At 34.9% G+C, this 23,286-nt stretch overlaps 1 protein-coding gene across 6 annotated transcripts in view; it reads left to right on the top strand.

The window, feature by feature from the left end:
* The first annotated feature begins 278 nt into the window (after positions 1-278).
* The window catches only part of LOC121378770 (cell death-inducing p53-target protein 1 homolog), a 28,450-nt gene continuing 5,442 nt past the window's right edge, over positions 279-23,286 (top strand). Inside the window, exons 1-8 of one of the 6 annotated variants that reach the window (XM_041507076.1) lie at positions 279-342; positions 6,645-6,719; positions 8,396-8,416; positions 11,717-11,737; positions 12,017-12,043; positions 13,927-13,950; positions 19,316-19,330; positions 20,888-20,905. In XM_041507076.1, coding sequence (XP_041363010.1) covers positions 6,662-6,719; positions 8,396-8,416; positions 11,717-11,737; positions 12,017-12,043; positions 13,927-13,950; positions 19,316-19,330; positions 20,888-20,905 — 184 coding nt within the window. In that variant the 5' untranslated portion in view covers positions 279-342; positions 6,645-6,661. The remainder of the gene's footprint in view (positions 343-6,644; positions 6,720-8,395; positions 8,417-11,716; positions 11,738-12,016; positions 12,044-13,926; positions 13,951-19,315; positions 19,331-20,887; positions 20,906-23,286) is intronic. The other 5 variants (XM_041507077.1, XM_041507078.1, XM_041507079.1 and 2 more) reach the window with 5 other exon arrangements.

The following is a 23,286-nucleotide window of genomic DNA, read 5'->3' on the forward strand; positions in this document are numbered from 1 at the left end:
GAAAAATGTAGCTGATGGAATTACCAAATGTTTGACGTCCAATAGCCGATGAATAATTAATCACTGTACTCTAGTGATGTCGTTAGACAAAACAAACTTTATGTTTGAGTTACGCGGGCCACATGCGGATAGGTAGTCAGGGTAGTGTGTGACGTCAAATAGGAGTTCCGACTATTGAGCAAACTTTTGCACACGGCACGTTTCATGAATGTTGACTGGTAACTAAACACATTCTGTCAGTCATCTACTGTGCAAGCTGTTTTGAAGCGTATAGCGCATAGAGATTCAGTTCTAGTTAATTTGGTGACCCCAAAACAAGAGGAATTTAAGTAAACACGTTTGGTGGGTATATTAAGAAGATGTATCATTTATATTTGGTTATCATTTGATAATGTTTAGTGTATGAAGATTATGGTGTATTGGTCTATAGGTGTTACTAGTTTTGTTTGTCACGCTTGAACTCATCTGACAGTCGCTGTTTAAAGTAATTTTACATCCTGGTTTCAGATTTGACATTTGGCCAAGAGAATGAAAGTTATAGATTTGCGTCCGAACAATTTTAAAAACACATGAGGCTTTTTTTCATTTTTCATTATTTTAATTGATCTATTATTTCCATAGTAGATTCAAGTCCAAATGAGGTCGACACATCAGGAGTTCGGCAATTTTCGTCAATGTATTGGCACGAGGACCTCGTAGACATTACCACTATTGTCAATATTGACGATTTGGAACTTGGGCAAGAGCTCCACCCGTTCCCCCCATCATTTATAATAGGTTAGGGTTAGGGATAGAGTTAGGGTTAGGGTTAGGGTTAGGGCCCCATGCCCCACTTTTCTATATATACCCCATCAAAAAATCCCTCTTTAGATCGATAACTAATGGGGGGAACGGGCGGTACACTTTCCGGAACTTGAATTTGTGTGATGATCATTAAAGGGACACACCCTAGTTGTTAACCATTACGCCGTTGTTTTGCACTATTAAACCCATTTTTTCACAAATAAAATTGCACTTTACTTACCGTTTATTATTTAGAATATACATTTTCATTCACCTGAAGTGTTTTTTTGGTAATCCTGGTGTTTGTAATACCACAAAATGCATTTTTCGTATTTCATAAAATGCCACGGGCCTCTGAAAAAACCCCGTTGAGCAGACAAGGTCTAAAGGGGATATTCCCATTTCAATGTCACAGACGTTGGTATACCACGTGACCGTTATCATTTTGGTTCGGTTTGTTTTCTCGTGCACAGTTCGCGCAATCAACATCCGATTTGTTGTTGTTTGCTTGTTGTTCATTTGTGAGATTTTTCTTCACAGTTTGTGAACATTTTCAGTAACAATAAAGTTTGGAGCATTTTAAATGGACAGTCCAAAAATAAATAAAAGAAAGAAGAGAGGATCGGACTATTTAATAATATAAAAAAAAAAGAGAATAATTTCGACATATAATTTTGAACGGAGGTTTAAAAGTTTAAAGTCCGATCTATATGGTCCGGGCCGGGGGAGTTGGGGTGAGTTTAAGGTGGGCGGAATTTGGAATACGAATTTAGTAGTTAGGTCAAAGACCTAAAGCCAAATTGAGCTTATTCATACAACTCATGTCTGGACAAAAATTTATGTCCAAAGAACAAAATTAGAGTGCTCGACCGAAAGGGTTTTAAGGTGATTTGAGCAATTTAGACGGGCTGCCAAAATAAAGTGTGTCGGACTGTTTACAAAAAAAAAAAAGTCCAACTAAGCCCTTGGAACGGTTGGCGACTACAGGGACAAGATGAAGTGCTTGGCGTTGAACTGTGGCACCAGTTTCCTCCATCGGTGGGCTAGCAAGGTCTTAGCTAGCTCGACGTAATGGGTGCCTGCGATGATCGTCAGTACTCTGTGGATGGTGTAGTTGTCCATGTCTTCGAAGAGTATTCCCTGTCTGTAGAGATCATCTCGGCGCGACGTCACCACAAGTCCAAACTTCCCGTCTCGTAGTTCCATGGCGTGGATGGCACACTCAACTCCGTCAGGAAACTTCTTAAAGTTGCCCTCAAGAATGCCTCCCGGCAGTGAGCTGGTGTCCGAGGTGTGCCCGACCAAGTATCGAGTGTACTGGCCCTTGATCTTGGAGATGGCTAGGCTCCAGGCGGGGTCCCTGCCCCGGGCGGTCGCGGAAGGCCGGACCTTGGCTGGCTGGTCACTACTCGGTGGGGTGACGACCTTCCTCTTCACAGCAGCGCCATCCATAGGGGTCTTGGCGGAGCCCCCCGGGGGTGGGGGACTACGCCGACAGCCTCGAAGGGGTTGGAACGGGAGACGCACGCCGTGGAGTTTCGCAGATCGCTGTGTCCAACTGCGACGTCGACTGGTCCACTGGCTCAGTCTGTTCAGAGGTATCTGCGTCGGCTGACACTGGTTGGTTGGGGGTGGGGGCGGCGACGCAGACAGGGCTGGCGGTTGAGCCGCCAGTTTAGGTCCCCCCTGAGCCGTCCCTGGTGCAGGTTTCCTCTTCCCTTCCTCTTCGTCGTGTTCGTTACCGCGTTGCCATACACCAAAGTCACGGTTGCCCGTGAGCCAATGTAAGCGACGCGGTACTCTAACAAAGAGCCGTAGCTTGCAATAAGTCCCCCCAGATGGGGGGGGGGGCAACTCGAGAGAGCAGAGCGACACGTCTTTCCTCATCGAAGGCATAGCTCGGAGTGTATATGTAAGAGGACAAAATGTGTACCATTAATGTTGTATCTCTGTCAAAATGTCAACTTGTGTGTGTTATATGAGAGAGAGAGAGAAGTGAGACAGAGAGACAGTGAAAGAGGAGGAGAGAGGAAAAGAAGGACAGAGCAACAGAGATAACAGATGTATGTGTTAGGTTTTGGGAAACTGAGTTTCTTCATAATTACAAAATTTGGAATAATTAGAGAATGCTTTATTGTTGTTTGTATGGCTTATTAGCCAGCCTGTCTTTGATTTTTAAAAAATAAGTTAGTGGCATTAAAAAACTAAATTACATCACCCATGCTGTGTTATTGAGACAATTATATACACATTTAGTGCTGTCATTGTCAAAGGTGTGCAAACTGGTTTAATTGGTGAAACGAAAAGTCGTAGAATACATGGTTAGGATTTTTAAAAGTTTTTTTTACACATTAAGTATAATGTCAAAGTTGACATTTTTACCTGGGTACCACTTTAATTGATTACAGCCAGTGCTCCACAACTGGTGTAACAAAGGCTGTGGTGTGTAGCTATCCTGTCGGTGGGATGGTGCATATAAAAGATCCCTTGATGTTAATCGAAATAGAGTAGCCCATGAAGTGGCGACAGCGGGTTTCCTCTCACAATATCTGTGTGGTTCTTAACCATATGTCTGATGCCATATAACCATAAATAAAATGTGTTGAGTGCGTCGTTATATAAAACATTTCCTTCCTTCCTTCCACTTTAATAGTTGATATTTTGACTTGACATTTTGTCCTACATCCGTTAATTATAAAGATGTGGTTATAGGGATTATTTTTATGTGATTCCCTAACAACAGATGTGTCAGGGCCACAATATATGTATTCATAATAACAAATCATTGAAAATGTAAACAAATATCTGCCATCTTGGATTATAGTAAACAGACAAACAGGAAGATGTTGTTAACGGGCGATCACAGTTATACAATAAATCGAAACATCTAAATTTTGTCATGTACTGCAAGAGTAATAAATTAAATATAATTGCCTCACAAAAATAAATACTTACAATAATGACAACACTATTTTTCAATAATTAAATGCGGTATCGCTACTTTTTCACTTTGCCACTGAATAAAACGTAAAGTGGCAAGTAACATGAGTTCTATATTTGTTATAAAGTTTTATCAATGTATTTTATACCTGTTACAAGTACTGGTATTCTTCCAATATTAAACAATAAATGGTTTATAGACGTTAACTAACGTGCTTTTCAAACCTTACATTCGGCAATGGTGTAACGGATGTGAGTGGCTCTACCAATCTTCCGGTGCGGTCTCTATTTGTTATTTTGTAAAATAAAAAATACAACCGATCTGTCGACAGCAATATCTGTTCGAGTATTGTAATTTGGAAACCAAATAAGCTGAAACTAACTACAATAGTCTTACCAACACATAAATTTTTATGTTTACAAAACTGTCAAATAGAAAGTCCATTGGATCACTGCTTATCAATATAATCATAATGATAACCAAAATATTCTTTGAAACACCATTGACTCCCATCCACAATGACAATGGCATTAAATGGTGGAGAGACTTCCAACCGATACAGCATCTAACCCTAAAACTTAATTTGTTATACTTATAAATATAGGCCTACTGAATGCTGGAACGGTTGAAAGTCATGACATCCAAATAGTCCTAAGGGACATAGAAATTGTGGTTCTTTCTATGTCCGAATATTGTTACATAGTTGGTATTCAAAACTTGTGGCACCATGCTTCAACCGTTTGTCAACCGAAATATTGGGAAGCAACTCGCACTGCACATTAAGGAAAGTATTGATTAATTAATGTGTGTCCTGCACTGTTATGACTATAGGTATCCGAAATATATATTTTCAATTTTATTCAAACTGTCATGTGCTCAGGCCATTTTCCAGAAATTTAGCAGGCTCCCTTGGCTTGCACCAGTGTACTCGATTTGTGCAGGTGTGGAATATCTCACATGGTTCTTGAACAAATACATGTATATAACCAGTTTGAATCTTTAATTAAGGTGTTGTCTCAAAATCTCAACATGTCTCCATAAATGCTAGCCCGAGTACTCTAACAGAGAGCTAGATGGACATTTGGGCAGTTATGACACTCTTAACGCCAGGGAACAATCTATATCAATATTGCGCAATCTCTGTCTACTAAACGGTAATCACAGATAACCGATCTAATATATACAACAACAATCCTATGTTTGATATTAAATACCTTTACATCGACAGGGTTTCTGCCAGAGGGTAAAACGGGTACCATACCCAAATTGTTTTGCAGATTTTATTTTTTTAGTTAACCTTTTAACAAAATTAATTACTTTCATCATTACTGTATGATTTTCTTAACTTAACCCATTTTCTTTCTTGGGGAGGCCCACCATACCCCCTGTTGACTGTGATTGTATTCAATTCCATAGTGCCATACCCAAACATTTCTTTCTGGCAGAAACACTGATTGATAATTTTTGAGTTCCTTGATAAAACATTTTTTTTATATTAATTACTAATACACACACTACAGGAAGAAACCCGACAGAAATCCCCTTTCAATAACTTTCAGGTTAAATACGTAGTTGTGATAATTTGCATTAATTATTAGAATTTCATTGGATACATTTTTATAGTGTGTACTTAATGCCAATTTTTTTTTTTTTTTCAATACCAAATTTCCGGTATTTTCAGATTTGCTCGGTATGGTAAATAGGTATTGAAAATAATACAGATATTGAACAGTATATGTATATGGTTCCATTCATCTCTAGCATAGTCGTTATATGTATAAAAAGTTATAGCAACTATGGCCTCTGAAAATTGCGAGAACAATCTTTTCATTCACATGTCATTCATGCTAATTAATCTACATGTACACTGTAAGTTTGAGTAATACTAGTACATTTTTTGTCCAGCATATTAAATTTAGGACATTCACATGGTCAGGTCACATTACATAAAAATGATAATTAGTTTTCTGAATTTATTTTTTGCCTAACCCGTAATTGGTTTATAAAAGCAAATTTTCAGAACTCAGAGATCTCGAAACTTTTGCATTTACTCTAAACATTAAAGATTCCTGTTTAGCTCCATTTCTTACAAACTATAAGTCGAACAACAATGAAACTTGGTTTATAGTTACATCTATGAATGTTTATGTCGGTGCATATTAAAAGAAAATGTTTACGTTTATTGCATTAAACTAGTTTTTTTCATGCTATTCAACTGTGTGCTTGAAAGCTGTTTTGTTTGTTGGAATGGAATGTATTAGAGAAAGTAAATTTATTAAAATTGTTTTCTGAAGTTAAATTAATTATAAAATTATAAGCGTAAGTTTGTTTTGTTTAACAACACCAATTATCACATTGATTTATTAATCATTGGCTATTGGATTTCAAACATCACACAGATAGGATAGCACATATACTACAATCTTAATAGCTCATTGTGCTGGAATGAGAATTAGCACCATAGGCCCACCGATGGAATATAAAATCATAAATGTATAAGATGTACATGTATAAATTACAATAACCTACATGTATTTGCTTGGTCTATTTCTTGTGCCAGCCTTCTGTTGACACATAAATAGTTTTTATTGTAAAATGCAGGGAAAGGCTTTAATATCCAAAATTATAGCTAGCCCAAAATAAGAATACACGTTTTAAATCACTTATTCAACTCCTACAATTAAGGAAAATGTCTACAGCAAAAGAACATGCCATTGAAAAAACTCACCCTAAATAATAATATAGTTCAAGGCAAAAAAGTTCCGTAGACAATTAAATCTCCAAGGCATTGCCAAATGCAGGGGTTGCATATTAAGTATATGCAAACGTTTTACCAAGTTTGTGTCAGGGTATTGAGGTAAAATAATGAAGAAAAAACCCTGGTACATGTATTTTATGTTTATGTTTGTTTCTGTTGTAGGTTTTCACTGATTAATCATGTCACAAGCACCACCTCCGTATCCATCCGATCAGAAGGGTGGAGCCCCTCCTCCAGGTACGTAATTACATGTATATAACATGAATTAAATAATAAAACAATTATTTTAGTGCTAAAGGTCATCGATATCCTTAAATCAAATTAGATTTGCTGCAATGATGGTAAAATGAACTGCAACTTAGTTTACTTCGGTGCTATTTTAAAGGTGCTATATCAGCTACAAACCCATTTAGCTTATTTATTTTATGTCTATAGGGTTTCTGCCAGAAATTAAATAATTTGAGGGTACATAATAAAAACAAAACAAACCACATGTGCCACTACTATAGTCCATCCCACAGGGAATGCCTTTTTTCATGCTATGGTATTTACTACAAGTTATTAATTTCTGAGCCGATTGTTTTCTAAATTTGATACAAAAATAGTATTTTTGTGTTCTATATATTTTCAAAAAACTTTCTTTCTTACGTCAAACCAAACTGAAATTATTACAAAAGACATTTTTGTAGGAGGATGGGATGGACTATTATATACATGTAGGTGGTTAAGTGTTTGACTGTTTTGAAATTAAATACTACGTTTCATGCACTTTGACAAATTTTAAACAGCAATTCTCTTACTGTGATAAATCTAAAACGTAAAAAATATATTCATTATTTTAAATTTTTTTAGAGTGTGCACTTTTACACTTGGTATTCTTTGGTAGAAACCTGATTTATATTTCTGATAAATAGATAAAATAACTACACACAGATATATAATCTTTGCATAAATAACTTGGAAATATCAAAATTGTAATGTGCATACTGTGTAAACTGTCCTGCTCAATTCAACTAGATTCCTTCCTATCTTGGGAGAAAACATTGGGCAAGTTGATTATCGGTGTCCAGCAGAGAGTTGCACAAACAGCCACTTTGTCCGCAATTTGCTCCTGTCATAACGTCATGGAGTGTTTGCTTCAGCTGAATGTGCCCAATTCTATCGGTCACCCTCTAAAGATTTTCCAATAATTATCATACTTTAAATGCTGACAAAGGCATAGCTCAGACGTCGTTAACTTTTGCACCCCATCATTCCCCAGAGATAAGTTCAAGGATAGTAAAATTTAGCTCCCCTTAGCATGTGGATTTATTTGGTATTGGTACATGTATGATAATCTCTTAAATAGCTCCCCTTTATCCAAGTTAGGGGAGCAGTTAATCACTTAATTTTGTATGGCTGCCTATACTCAAACAACTTCTGCTTTCAAAAATACTGAACACCCTAAGTCAGCAGATTAAATATTTTGTTTTGGAATTGAACAAAAATTGTTTTGTTGATTTTCTGGTTAAATCAGGCATCAAAATAAGTAGAGAACGGTCGTTCAGGTTACCGGGAGGTTACCACATGTAAGAAAAGTCAACATGGTTTCATTTCCGAACATAAATCGGGCAATGCATTCCGGACTTCCGCGTTTCCGATACAATTTCAGAACGTCCGCGTTTTAGCAGCATCAACTAGATGTGTGCCGAGTAGTTTGCAAGAACATTTAATTTAAATGTAAAAGTACCGAAAAACTGTCTATATAGTTGTGGTAACCTATAGGTTACCAGGCTATATTTTGTGGTAACCTGTAAATGGGTTACCAGACACAATGCTTATTTCGATTCCTGTTAATTTAAACAAATATTTTTACAATATGTTTGTTGCCTGTAATAACCATTATTGTAATCTGTCTGTCTGTTTATTTGCAGCCTATGGACCACCACCTGCAGGTAAGCTTCTGTTTCGTTGCACATGTACATACATGTATGATAAATAGTGGGCATGGTCGATAGAACACTCGCCTAACTTACTTGGGTCAGAGGATTTGAACCCTGTTATAGGCCAGTTAGGGTTTTTCAGTTTTAACCTGTGCTCCACAATTGATATATCAAAGGGAGTGGTATCATGTCCTGTGCAGGGGACATAGCCCAGTGGCAAAGCATGTGCCTGGTGTGTCTAGGATCGATCCCCGTCGGTGGCCCATTGGGCTATTTCTCGTTCCAGCCAGTGCACCACGACTTGAATGTCAACGGCTGTGGTATGTGCTATCCTGTCTATGGGATGTTGCATGTAAAAGATCCCTTCCAACTAATGGAAAAATGTAGTGGGTTTTTCTCTCTGCGACATATGTCAGAATTACCAAATGTTTGACATCCAATAGCTGATGATTAATAAATCAATGTGCTCTAGTGGTGTCGTTAAACAAAACAAACTTTCATGTGCTGTGGGAAAGTGCACTTTAAAATATTCCTTGCTGCTAATGGAGAAATGTAGCTGGTGTCTACGTAACAGAATTACAAAATGTTTGATTAATTAATTATGTGCTATCGTGGTGTCGTTAAACAAACAAACTTTTGACCTACAGTTATTTGAATACCATAAGAATAGGCCAAATGTTACTTCCTACATGTATTTTGATCCCTACAACATTATTTCATTTCATTTTAACTTATTTAACTTATTTTAACTTACATCCAATTAAGGTTCAAGCACACTGTCCTGGGCACACACCTCCACTATCTAGGCTGTATGACCAGGACAGTGGGTTAGTTAATTGTTAGCTGTTAGTGAGAGAGAAGAGGGTAGACCCACAGAGCTGTTAAAAGTCACTCTAGGTGGGAGCTGGTCTACGGCTGTGAAGCCTCTACCTACATGTACCAGTCTTGTGTCCAATGTCTTAACCACAACACCATTGAGGCCAGTACAAGTTGATTAATATCTGGATCTCTGCTTTATAGTAAAGTTTTTGTTTTAACGACACCACTAGAGCAGATTGATTACTGTAAACTACTTTATTTTCGCATGGAATTTTTTCTTTTCACATTACCTGTCCTCGAAACAAGTGCACTCCCCCCTACAGCTAGTAGTCTGGTCCGAACATCCCAACAGCCAATGGGATGGCCTAAATTCTTCTACTGCATACTTCTCTCTAGTTCTGGTCACATGACTGTCACATGTCTGTAACTTCCTTCTTTTTGCCTGATTACTGTAAACTACTTTATTTTCGCATGGAATTTATTTTCAATTTTTTTGCATTTGAATAAAATTCGTGAAAATAAATTCCACACAAAATTAAAGGCTGACAAAAATTTGCCATTTAAAAAAATAAAAACAAATAAAAAAGTAGTCTTGTTCAATCAAGAGTCGGGACGAGATCTTGTTAGTTTCCATTTCACGGGACTAGTAGTAACAATGCAAAAAAACAACCACCCCAAAACAATATATAAGTACAGAAAAATATATTATAAGACAATAAACAATACTACGTTTTGTATGGTTTTCTTTTGTAAGTGATGGCGATGAAAGCAACACACATGTTTACAAAACGGAAGTAAACATCACAGTATGTTAAAATGTGGAAGTGAAAATAATCAGGGGTGGGCTTCTACAGTGATACTATACTCATAGTTCATATTGTGCCTTTACATTAAAGGTTTTGCCTGTTGGTCAGTCATAAACCGTAGTGAACGAGTGTTTTGACAGTAATAAATATTGTTTAAATCAAACTTGAGCTGGTATTGTGCCTTCACATTTCGTTTTGTTTTTGGGTTCGTTTTTTATTACGTGTTTGAGGATTACAAAAAAGCGCACAGGGTAGCCTAAGTACCTTGTGTAAGCTTACGGCATTTTGTAAATAATAAAAGTCAAAATTATTCACTTCAGTACCGGTACTTCAGTTTGTTTTTTTGTTTTTATTGCATGACGGATTCGCAAAAATAAATGCTCATGAACTGACTCATTTTCATTAGATCGCGAAAATAAAGTATTTTACAGTAATTAATCGTGAGCTATTGGATGTCAGACACTTGGTAATTAGTCATGAGAGGAGGAAACCTGCTACATTTTTCGTAATGCAGCACTGGGATTTTTATATGTACACCCCACAGACAGGAAAACACATACCACGGCCTTTGTCCAGTTGTGGTGCACTGGTTGCTTTATAGAGTACAGGAATGGTTAATGGTTAATTATTATCAGTCTTGTACATATGTATATGATCTTCAAGACAATTTTTGTTGACTCCATTTTCAATCTTAAAAAAAGGTTAAAAATATACATGTAATTATGATGTGAATTTTTTTTTATCTTGTTTCCAAAATAACATACCTTTGTTCAAATGTTACAGTACAATACAAATGTAATTTTGTAGCCGTTCTGTTAAAAAATGGTGATGAGAAGTATGCATTACCTGTATATTTGTATATTGACATTGTTAACAAAATTATAAGCACTCAAGTTTATTAACCTTTACATTATTGGAATAATTTTTGACAAAAAACACGTTGAGTGGGTACAAGTTTATAATTTTTACTCACATATATTCACTTAACGTTTTATAAATACATAAAGTAAAGTTCATATTTGAATCGGTAAGTATTATTTTCATGTGTTTTTTAAAGTTTTATGATATTTTAGATCACTTAATGCTGATTCAAATTAGGAAAAAAATAGAGAAAGTCGCATTTACTTACAAACATTTGTGGGCAGCTTCCAGCTAGTATTTATGTCTCATATTTCTGATAACAGTAGTTTTCTGACCAGAATTTACCCCCCCCCCCCCCCCCAAAAAAAAGAAGCCACACCTACATGTACGATTCATATCCCAATATTTGGCGATTTTTATTGTTGGTAAAATGATCAAATTTATTATCAAATTTGCTGTTACAATCAGCTATCGATCCCTGAAAATGACTGCAATGTGCCGCCATTGTTGTCAACCGAAAATACTTGACGAAAACCACTTTTTTCTTCATTGAAAAATGGAAACCTACAGCAGCCATAGTGTCAGTAATTAAGTGTTTCCTGTTTTGTATTGCCAGTGAGTGCCATGTGCAAAACGGCAGGAAATATGAATTGGGGAATGCACTGTATACTGTATGTCGACTGGTGTGACTTAGGCGAGATATCTCGCCTGTAGTAGTCAGAAGGTTAAAAGTGTAGTTTTGTTTGTATTTTATGTTATTGAAAGATACATGTATGTATATTGGTATGTGTGTGAGACATTAGTAATCATGTTTCCTTATTTACAGGTTATGGTCCACCACCTGGAGGTACGTTTTTTTTTATTATACACACATACATGTATACACACACACACACACACACACACACACACACACACACACATATGCTGTTTTTGAAAATAACAGCAGGCCATACATATATTTTACTTAGTATTTTGAGCCCTGATTTCATTGTTAAATGGTGCCCTTACTATTGATTGGTGCTTAATAGCTGCAGATAAACAGCATGCAGTGAGGTGTCATTAATGACTTTGTTTTCCCTGTTTGTTCATAAATGAATATTGATCTTGGTTTTCCAAATTACAGGTCAGCCAGGATATGGTCCTCCACCAGGTTTGTAGTAATGTGTGTTTAAATGTGTAGTTCCACTAATCTTAAAACACATTCGTTTGCTGTAAGACACTTATCAGAAGTAGAAATAGCTGAAATTCCTGACAGATTTTTGTCTGGTAATTAAACTACAAATTCTGCTGGACCAAATAAAAACTTGCTGGACCAAGCATGATCGTAAACTTCATAGATGCAAAAAGATCTCCTTGTCTGTGGTGATCTTAACTGGCAAAAAGATCTGCTTGTCTGTGGTGATCTTAACTGGCAAGAAGATCTGCTTGTCTGTGGTGATCTTAACTGGCAAGATCTTGTCTGTGGTGATCTTAACTGGCAAGAAGATCTGCTTGTCTGTGGTGATCTTAACTGGCAAGAAGATCTGCTTGTCTGTGGTGATCTTAACTGGCAAAAAGATCTGCTTGTCTGTGGTGATCTTAACTGGCAAGAAGATCTGCTTGTCTGTGGTGATCTTAACTGGCAAAACTGGTCACGACAGCAGGATTTCGACCACTGCTTATCCTTTCAATTATTCTTTTATTTTTTTTATTCTTCCATTGATTATAGTGATTTCACTAGAAGTTTGGCAAGGCATTGTAGGCCAAACACTTTTGGGGCATTTTCACCATTTTCAGGGCACTTGTTTTTCATTAAAAATACACAAAAATGTGTATATATCTGTATTTGTTTTTAATGCGGCTTATTTGATTACAGCAAATGGATATGTTTTAATTCATCACCTTATATGTACCTGTAGATTGTTCACAAAAAAAAAAAAAAAAACAACTAGCAAATATATTAAAAGTCACTGCCCCTAGTACATATACTTGAAGTTCAAACACCGCAGAATAACAAAACAACATTGAATTCACCAAAATTTATAATACAAGCAACATGTGTGTAATTTAATTGTAAAAAACCCCACTTTTAAATTTAATAGCCAGAAAATATATCACATTGTCTACTAGACGTAACTAGGGTCAGTGCCTTTAATAACCTAACATGTAGTAATCTTTTTTTTCTTTTTTTTTCTGGAGGTGTGTTGTGTGTGTGTCTTGGAATCCAATAGATCGTAAAAATAAGTTTAAAGGGCCAAGCCATTTTCCTCCTTATTTTACACATAAATTAGAGTATCGGGTAAACAGATTTAATATTTGTTATGATCAGTGGTGTATCTGTTATTGTTTTTGTTATTAGTTTGAACCTGTGCTTACAATGAGTCCTTCAAACAAGCTACAGGTCTATATATAATTTATATCACATGCCCCCCCCCCCCCCCCCCCCAAAAAAAAAAAAAAATCCTGTTTATTCTTTTAATTTATTGCATGAAAATATGTTTGGAAATGAACTAAAATCAGTCTTTGTTTCTTGTAAATTATTGATTTATCAGCCAGCATGTTACAGTCAGAGTTGAAATATGTCTTGCAACCAACTTTCAAATATTTTGTGTTTTAAACTCTATTCACTTCTATTCATTAGGGAAGGTGTTTTTGTTTTAATATTATTTATTTCATTTTATATTTTATTTTTTGTTAGATTTTCAAATTGCTTAGTGTTGCAGCTGCAAGTTTTATTTGTATGTGAATTCATGAAGTACATGTAGGGGACCATTTGTTTTACTTAATATCCACACAATAAAGTTAATTAAGTTAAATGATCCCCAACCACCAATAAAATATATTTGAATGTAAAATCTCTATTAGATAATACTTACACAAATGTAGTCAATGTAGATAAAACTGAAAAAAATAAAAACCTATTGTTTTTTTTAAGAATATATACAATATATATATATATATATTAAATTAAAAAAAAGAAGTTTTTCATGCTTTGTATCTATTTGTGAATATTTCCTTGTTTTGATGTCATCTGAACTTCCCATACTATTTCAGCTCAGTATGGCTATGGCCAGCCAGGTGTGTAAAAAACTTGAATATATGGATATGTCATACATCTAGTTTGAAAACCAGTCTGTACCTTTAGTCTTGCAAGTTCACGTTTGTGCTGATGTGTGGTTCATAATAGTGTTTAGTTTTTAGTGGGCATGTTTACTAGCATATGTTTTACATGTACAGTCAAACCTGTCTTTAGCAGCCACCTATAAGAATAGTCAAAAGAGACCACTTAATAAAGTTGGCCACAGGTTGTCATTTTAAAAATATAATATTTGTAATATAGAGCTGGGCTGTATACCATATATACCGTGGGGTATTGGTATCATGTCAATACTGATTTACTATACTGAACAAATTTCAAAATACCTTAAATTTCAGTATTGAAGTATGTTATCCGCCATATTTAGTGAATCACTAACAATATATCTGACGAACACAAAATAGCTGCAAAGAAGAGAGATTTAAGGACCTTGTGTATGGAATTTAATTTTATTTAGATGAACTTAGCGGGTGAAACATAACTCGGGTACATGTATGCATTTAAAGCCGAGTATACCGCTTGATATCGGTATTATATCAATACCGAATACCGTACCAATATCGAGGTAAATGACCTCAAAAATACAGATACCTATACCAAACCTGAAATTTCAATACCACCCAGCTCTATATACTAGCTGAACAACAAACAAACAAAAAGAAGAATATCTTAATATACATAATATATCTCTCTTTTTTTTCGTGATAAAATTAATTCGGTAAATAAGACTGTCAAAATGGGCCTTTTATGGAGTGGGAAGCAATATTTGCTTTTCAAATTTTTATCTTGAACAAAAGCTAGAAATTGACAAGCAAGTCTAGATGCAGGTATAAATTGTGTAATTGTATAATACTTTGAGAGGGAAAGCTGACAGCATATAGTGTATTTTTTAAAGGAATCAGTCTGTACGTAGCATCTACATCTTAAGCATGGTTATAGCTAGCAAAGTGAGGACACATTTTAAAATGGGTAACTCCTAATAACAGGTACCGATGTTTGGTTGGGCATGTTTGACTGAGCATGTATATAACATGAACATAGTAAGGTGGAGAAATGAAACTAAACACCACACGTGACATGATACAAGTGCCTCTTACGAGAATAGCTGATTGTATAGCAGGGACCTAATTCACTAAACTCTCACAAATTTGTGGGTTTTTTGCAGGGCAAAGCAAAAAGACTTGCAAAAAGGATACTTTGTTGTCCAGCAGAGCCTAAGAGAGCTTTGTGAATTAGGCTTCAGGGCTCAAACTTAACAACGGCACTCGCAGCAATTGCTGTCGTTGAAATATAAATTGCTGTAGGCAGGGAACATCACTGATGGCATTTTTGTGCCGTCAGTAAAGCTCCTCAACAATGGCAAAATGTATACACCTGGTGTACGTTATCTGCCAGTATTTAACAGTTGCACATTTGAAATCTATCTTCACACAGCAAAATAACCTGTCAGTCAAGTTTACTTGCTGCAAAAGTCACTAAAAAATGTTTTGCCATAGGCAAGCTCAAAATTGCCATTGGTGGGCCTTTTTCCCCACAACAATTCTTTTTAAAATTGCTTTGAGAGACAAATTCGTAAGTTCGAGCCCTTCATAGTAATCGATGATTCATTGGGATGAAATTGTAATGTTTGTGTTGTCACAAGCAGCTATTCTCGTGTGTAACGAGGCATTCGTACTGTGTGGCAGTCAGTGCCGTAACAATTAAATCACATGCTTTACCTTGTCACTGGATTGCACCACCACACCCATTAACAGTTAAAAGTGTTTGATGTAGATGATCTAGAAGCAGATTGCATGGGTGTAGGGAACATTTTGTTCAGTGTCATGTTACACAAATTTCAGAGATCACTACACAATTTTAAAATGATAAATAATACTTGCTACTCAATTTTCAATTGATAAACCAACTGTCACTAATCACAATTTTTAAAACAAAATGTTCCCTTGTTACATCATAGCTATAGTGTATGAAAGCATTTAGTTGGTTTGAATAGCATACAATTTCCCATCTGTTGAGAAAGTGTATTAACATAATGATGTTTGTGGGTGTATGGGGGTAATGTTAATAAAGAGAAAAGTCACACGATGCATGGAAGTGTAGATGTGACAGTGACACAAAAGTCACACGATGCATGGAAGTGTAGATGCGATTATATAATTTTTCTTTCACAGTTTCTTTGAACTCTAATGCTAAAGAAGACTGTACATAGGACATTGATCATAACTCTTAAAATTAGGTTTAGGGTGACATTAATAATGTTGATAAAATTTACCTATTCATTGAACTAGATGACTCCATAATGATGCATGGAAGGGTAGATGCGACAGTGACACAAAAGTCACACGATGCATGGAAGTGTAGATGCAACAGTGACACAAAAGTCACACGATGCATGGAAGTGTAGATGCAACAGTGACACAAAAGTCACACAATGCATGGAAGTGTAGATGCAACAGTGACACAAAAGTCACACTATGCATGGAAGTGTAGATGTGACAGTGACACAAAAGTCACACGATGCATGGAAGTGTAGATGCGACATTGAGCATAATGGTGCATAAACATGTAGATACTGCAGGTACATAGTATGTACATTGTTGATTCGTGATGCGTGACATTGCATTGTACAGTGACCGGATTGTTTATGAAACAGACTTTTGCCCTGGCAATACATAAAAGATTGATGAGATATTGATCTTGATGGCACATCAAACTAGACATGACACTAATCTTGGATACATAAAACCCCCAGATTTGAGTCTTGACCGTAGTGGTACATAAAACTAGATGTGACGTTTACCCAGGTGGCAATACATGAAACTAATTGTGACATTGATTTTGGTGACCGGCCTCACTGGTGTCGTGGTTAAGCCATCGAACATATAAGGCTGGTAAGTACAGGGTTCGCAGCCCGGTACCGGCTTCTGCCCAGAGTGAGTTTTAATGACTCAGTGGATGTAGGTGTAAGACCACTACACCCTCTTCTCTCTCTCACCAACAACTAACCCATGGTCATGGACAGACAACCCAGATAGTTGAGGTGTGTGCCCAGGACAGCATGCTTGAACCTTAATTGGATATTAGCACGAAAATAAGTACACACCTTGTAATGCTTTTACTATTAGTGAACAACACAGCTAATGATCACAATGCTGCACCAATATGCCTTATGACATGAACCAGGTTTTAAGCTGGATACAATATAGAGTTCATGCATGTAATTTGGCAAATGTTGTATAAAAATGTGAATCCACATTTAAGTTGTTTTAATCAAACAAAAATGTATTACTTGAGGCCAATTAAATAAAAAAACTAATTTAAAAAATAAGATTTTCAGTAATACACTGTACATGTACATATAAATCATGAAATAATGCAAGCAAGATATTAATGCGATAAATCTGTCTGATATAATAATTATGATGCAATAATTAGTTGACGCATTATATTTTTAACCTACATGTCACCATCTAGAAAAAAAGAAACAAGGAATGAATGTGCTATTTAAAAAAAAAAAGTTTGTTTTGTTTAACAACACCACTAGAGCATATTGATTTATTAATCATCGGCTATTAGATGTCAAACATATGATAATTGTTTGCACAGTCATAGAGAGGAAACCGGCTACATTTTTTCATTAGTAGCAAGGGATCTCTTATATGCACTATCCCACAGACAGGATAGCACATACCACAGACTTTGATATACCAGTCGTGCTGCACTGGCTGGAACGAGAAATAGTCCAATGGGCCCACTGACGGGGATCGATCCTAGACCGACTGTGCATCAAGCGAGCACTTTACCACTGGGATACGTCCCGCCCCACGTGCTGTGTTATGTCATTAGAAAGTAATCATGTAATGAACAACATAACACAAACATAAAAGAAATGTATTCTGGACAAGCAAAACAAACAGTCCATTAATTGTTATTATTGTTGATACTCGGTAGATTTACTACATGTATGTCATTTCTGTGTTGCTTTGCATAAGAGGTACAGGAAATTACTACTGACTAACACAAATGGCTAGCTTCCACTGGTTTGACTGTCAAAAATAAATGTCATCTGCTATTGTTTAATAGAAGTGAGCTCAAACTAAAATAAATTCTGTGAAAACGGCTCATAATATTTTTTGGTTTGCAGTGTGATCTTTAAAAGTTGCAATAAAAATATGCATTTTAGTGTGTATCTGTACCAACACAATAATATCATAATACATTATTTTCATGATTTTCAGTACATGTATTATAGTAATATCACTAAATTCATTTCACATTTGTCTGAACACGACAATTAAGGGATTGTCATGTGTTTCAACCCTAGCAAGACTTCCATTCGTTCCCCCAACAAAATAAACATACCCTGCTTGTTCCTGCTGCTTAAAACACTATTTTACCATAACATGTTTTAAATATAAAGTATTATAAGAATAAATACATTTGGAATGAACTACATGTATTGCCAAATTATGTCAAATTTAATTTGGCCGTTGGAAGAAATAAATTATTTAGACGAACATCGATATTGAGATACTGCAAAACATTACTAAGTCCATAAGTGCATTGGTTATAGAGATATTGTAAGCAAATTTTAATTTTAATAATGTAAAAATATTTTATTTTCTGCAAATGTTTTAAAATTGCTACAAATTCAGCCATTCCAAATCAAAATACATTTCAACAACAAAAAAATTATTGCATGAGGTGCTTTTTGTTTTGTATTGTTTTTTGTTTATTTTTTAAATCACAATGCTTGCATGAACTGTCCCCGACACGATGCATATTTTCACCTGCCATGGATTAGTCATGTGACATCTAGTTTATTTATATATATGTCGGGCCAAATTAAATATATTAACTTCATAATAATTTTATTACCTACAACCAGGAATGTTACCTGTACTTTCTCATAAAGCAAGTCATTTTAAATCTTTAATTCTCAAATGATTGTAAATTAAATATTTTAAAAAGGTATCTTATCATTTTATGGAATGTAGAACAAATACATGTACATGTATGTTTAGTTTTGTATCCACAGTACATGTAAATATGCCTGTAATTAATGTAAGTACATCATGTGTACCTATAATTGAAAAATGAACAACTAATGAAAGATTCTCCAAGAGAATAGCCTATAGTAGTAGATTATTATTTACTGGTTGTCATGCATTACATACCTGTGAGATATGTAAATTTTTCATTGCCGTATCAATAAGAGAGATATTTTTGTAGAGCTCAATAATTAATGTACATATTGAATATATTCTGATCATGAATGGAAGTTATTGGTGGCTCCATATTTGCAGCTTTATATTAATCAATATTTCTGGTTTTTTCAATTTCCAGGTCCTTATCCACCAGGTACATTTAATGTTTATTTTTCAGCATACATGTAGTGTAGAATTCAACTGTAATACAACTGTAAATGTAATATTATACATGTATGTACAGTAATTCCGGGGTCATACCTAGTCTTGATTAATAGGGAATGTAGTAAAATACAATCAAGGAAGGTGCCTGCAAGTGCACATGGAAAATTTTAGGGTTTCACCTCCCACCTATCCCCGCTCCAAACAAATAAAAAAAAAAAGTATTTTTTTTATTTTATTATTTTTTTTGGGGTGGGGGGTGGGGGGGCATGAACCGAACCCTCCTTGAAACTTTGCTCCACACAGTCTAGATCCCCACATCCACCCCTTCACAATTCTGTGAACATGTGTCTCCAAGGCACATTGCTTTATGCATGAGGATAGAATTGAAATTTCTAAACAAAAAGTCCTCTGGTTCATATTTTTGCATCCCCACTAGGTATGGCCTTGAATTCTGTACATGACTTTGTATACTTGTGTTTAGATTAGTTTTTTTGTTTTTTGCTTTTTTCATGATATATCTTGTTTTAAGATGCCATGATGCAATTGATTGAATTCTCAATGTTTCACAGTTACTAATCTTCATAATGCTTAGGAGCCAGGTGGCTGGTATTAAAAGTTTTAGTTATAATGTAAGGACAACACAGGCATCACAATAAGTTGAGAATTGGGTAATTTATAGTCCTTCCCATAAGGAATGTGTTGTTTCATACTATGGAATTTATGACAAGTTATTTATTTCTGAGCCGATTGTGTTCTAAATCACGAAAAAAAAAGTGTTATTTCCAAATAGTAAACTTTTACTTTTCTAACGTCAAACCAAACTGAAATGGGAGGATGGGACGGACTATACATGTAGATTTATTACCATATGACAGTATATACACCTTGTTCTGAATAACATTTGATTAAAGAATAAGAATAGTGACATGAAAGAATAATGGAAATATTAATGTTTTTGTTAAGGACTTTATTTAAAAAAAAAAAAGACTTACATATGAATAGTTCAGGCGCAAAATGTAATATAAACCATTTTCTTTATTTTTTCAGTTAAAGCCATTATTGTATGTCAGTAAGGGCTAATCGTAGTCCCGCTGATTTGCTGCAAAACTCAATTGATCCTTATGAAATTGTATTGGGTAAATCCCGGATTTTTTCATCAAAACGCGATATACGCCAATTAAAAAAGTCAATTTAACTGAAAATGAAAAATGGATATATCGCGTTTTGCACCTAAACTCTTCATATAAAGCCTGTATGCATGTGACATCATCAGAGATTTGAGTCTATAGATTGTAAAGTTTTATAAGCATAGGCCCTGGTCTGTGCTGTGTATTACTGTAGATACATATAATCTGTACATGGGTTACCAGACACTGTTTAATTTCGATGCCTGTTTGCTTTTCTTTGCTGTACATACATTATCTTACTACTATCTAGTTTCAGTACCGGTAATATTGCACTAGCTATAATATTAAAATCACATATCTTGTAATCGGCACACTATGGTTATGTAGTGTTAATAAAAATATCTCTTTGTATTTTTCAGGACAGTACCCACCAACAGGTGAGCAAAAATACATGCATCATTCCACCCTCCCCTTTAGTGTATCCAGCAAAACTCTGGTAAAGTAAACTAGGGGCCTACATGTAAATGGTCGTAACATCTGGGAATTGTATATATAGTATATACTCTTCAAAAAAAGTAGGGGAACTCTAATAAGAATTTACAATTGCCAAAATTGTAAGGTATATTAGCTGTGGGGAATGGTTATATGATAATAGTGAATTATTTGGGCAGACATTACAACCGGTAGTTCAGTATTACAGTATGTAGGTTTTACGACCACCAAAGATCTTGAAGGACGATTGGGGTTAAAATTGAAATTTTAAAGTTGACGTTTTTTTAATCAGTAAATCGCAAATTCAACAATAAAAATGACTAAAAACAAAACAATAACAACTGTATGATCAACAGAATGAAAAAGATTGACAGAAATAATGTTCCACAGTGATTAATCGACCTTCCTGGAAATTGTTAAAATCAAGAACGACACCCCTTGCACTAGTTCACCAAGGTAAACATCTACGGTCCGGGTTTTTTTAACGTTTTGACATTTATTGGACCCGATGTTTACAACTTTAATAGCAAAAACAAGCGTGCGTTTTCCGCCCAGATTTCAGGCAGAATCGATACAACCATGGAATTAATTATTTCGTGGTGAAATATGAGATGTACTAACAAATATAAACACTTACTGTATAAAGAAAACCTGACTTACGTTTTACGTATAAATAGACAGTTTGTCCAAATAGTAATCCTGCATTAATCCAACTGTCAGTTACGAACAAAATCTCGAATATTCCCGCCGGCCATTATGAGCATATTTAAAATGTGATTGAAAACTGTTGGCGGAATCGGATTATTTTTATTATTCGTCTCGGGTTCACGAGTTTCTTCCACGATACTTAATGGAATATCATGTTTAATAATAATAATGATAATAATAATAAATAAACTAATTAATTAATAATATTTTTTTTAAATCAGTTAATAAATAATAAATTAATTAATAATAACAACTAAATAATATAATAAATAATTAATTAATACTTAATAAATAATAATATAATAGTAAATTACTGAATAATGTTAGTAATTATAATAAATAACATAATAAATAAATTATTGATTTAATAATAATAAATAAATAAATAAATAAACTAAGTGGTTTTTTCATTTATAAATGTTTCCATTACACACACACGCACACACACTTATATACACACAAGACAGAGGGGGGTTGGGGGAGACCGACAGAGATGAAACAGGGTAGCAAGAGATCACACATTTGCTTGTTTCTTGTTGTTTTCTTGTTAATGTGCATTATTCGTAATTAATGTGCATTATTCGTAATTTAGTGTGCTTACCCATGTTTAACACACATTGGTATGAGGCAGTTGTCTCAAGCAGCAATTGTCACCAAGTCACACTTATGAATTAATTACATTCAACAACACAGTTAATATTCAAATGGTTACGTAGAAATCAAAATACACATCGGTTTAGCCAATGTGCAGACAGGCACAAGGCAGTTATCACAAGCAGTCACAGTTATACATTAATTATTACAATAAATGTTCATCTGGTTACTAGGCAATCCTCAACAACACAGTTCATGTTAAATTAGTCAAGTAGGAATAAATTATCATGAACAGCAATTGTCATCAACAGTATGAATGAAACATATCAGTGCAATGCAACTGTGTTGTGGAGGATAACCTCGCAACCATATGACAATGTTTTGTAATTAATACATAAGTGTGACTTGATGACAATTGCTGCTTGTGATAACTGCCTTGTACCTGTCTGCACATTGCCTAAACCGATGTGTATTTTGATTCCTACGTAACCATTTGAATATTAACTGTGTTGTTGAATGTAATTAATTCATAAGTGTGACTTGGTGACAATTGCTGCTTGAGACAACTGCCTCATACCAATGTGTGTTTGAACATTAACTTTGTTGTTGACGATTGCCTCACAACCATATGAACATGTTTTGTAATTACAATGCTGTGCAGATTTGTTATATAACTACATATGACTTATAGTACAATTTTTGAATTTAGTTAAATGAATGTTTCAAAGAATAAATTAGATGGAGCTGACAATCATTATAACATTTTAGATTTACATGTATAAAATATTTTCAACAGCCAGTTTAACTTTCAAATTGTGTTTCCCCATTTCTTTGTGTGTCCCCCCCCCCTATTCACCTTTTCCCAGAACTTGCTATAAAAGATTAATATAAATATTATGAAAGATTAATGAAACTATTATAATCAATGATTTTTTAGGTTGTGGGGTTGGGCATGTTAATTACAAGAAATTTATATATATATATTTTTTTTTTAATCAAATAAAAACCCTAAAATAACTAATAA

This window comes from Gigantopelta aegis, chromosome 8, assembly GCF_016097555.1.
Source record: "Gigantopelta aegis isolate Gae_Host chromosome 8, Gae_host_genome, whole genome shotgun sequence".
In the NCBI taxonomy this organism is placed as follows: domain Eukaryota; kingdom Metazoa; phylum Mollusca; class Gastropoda; order Neomphalida; family Peltospiridae; genus Gigantopelta; species Gigantopelta aegis.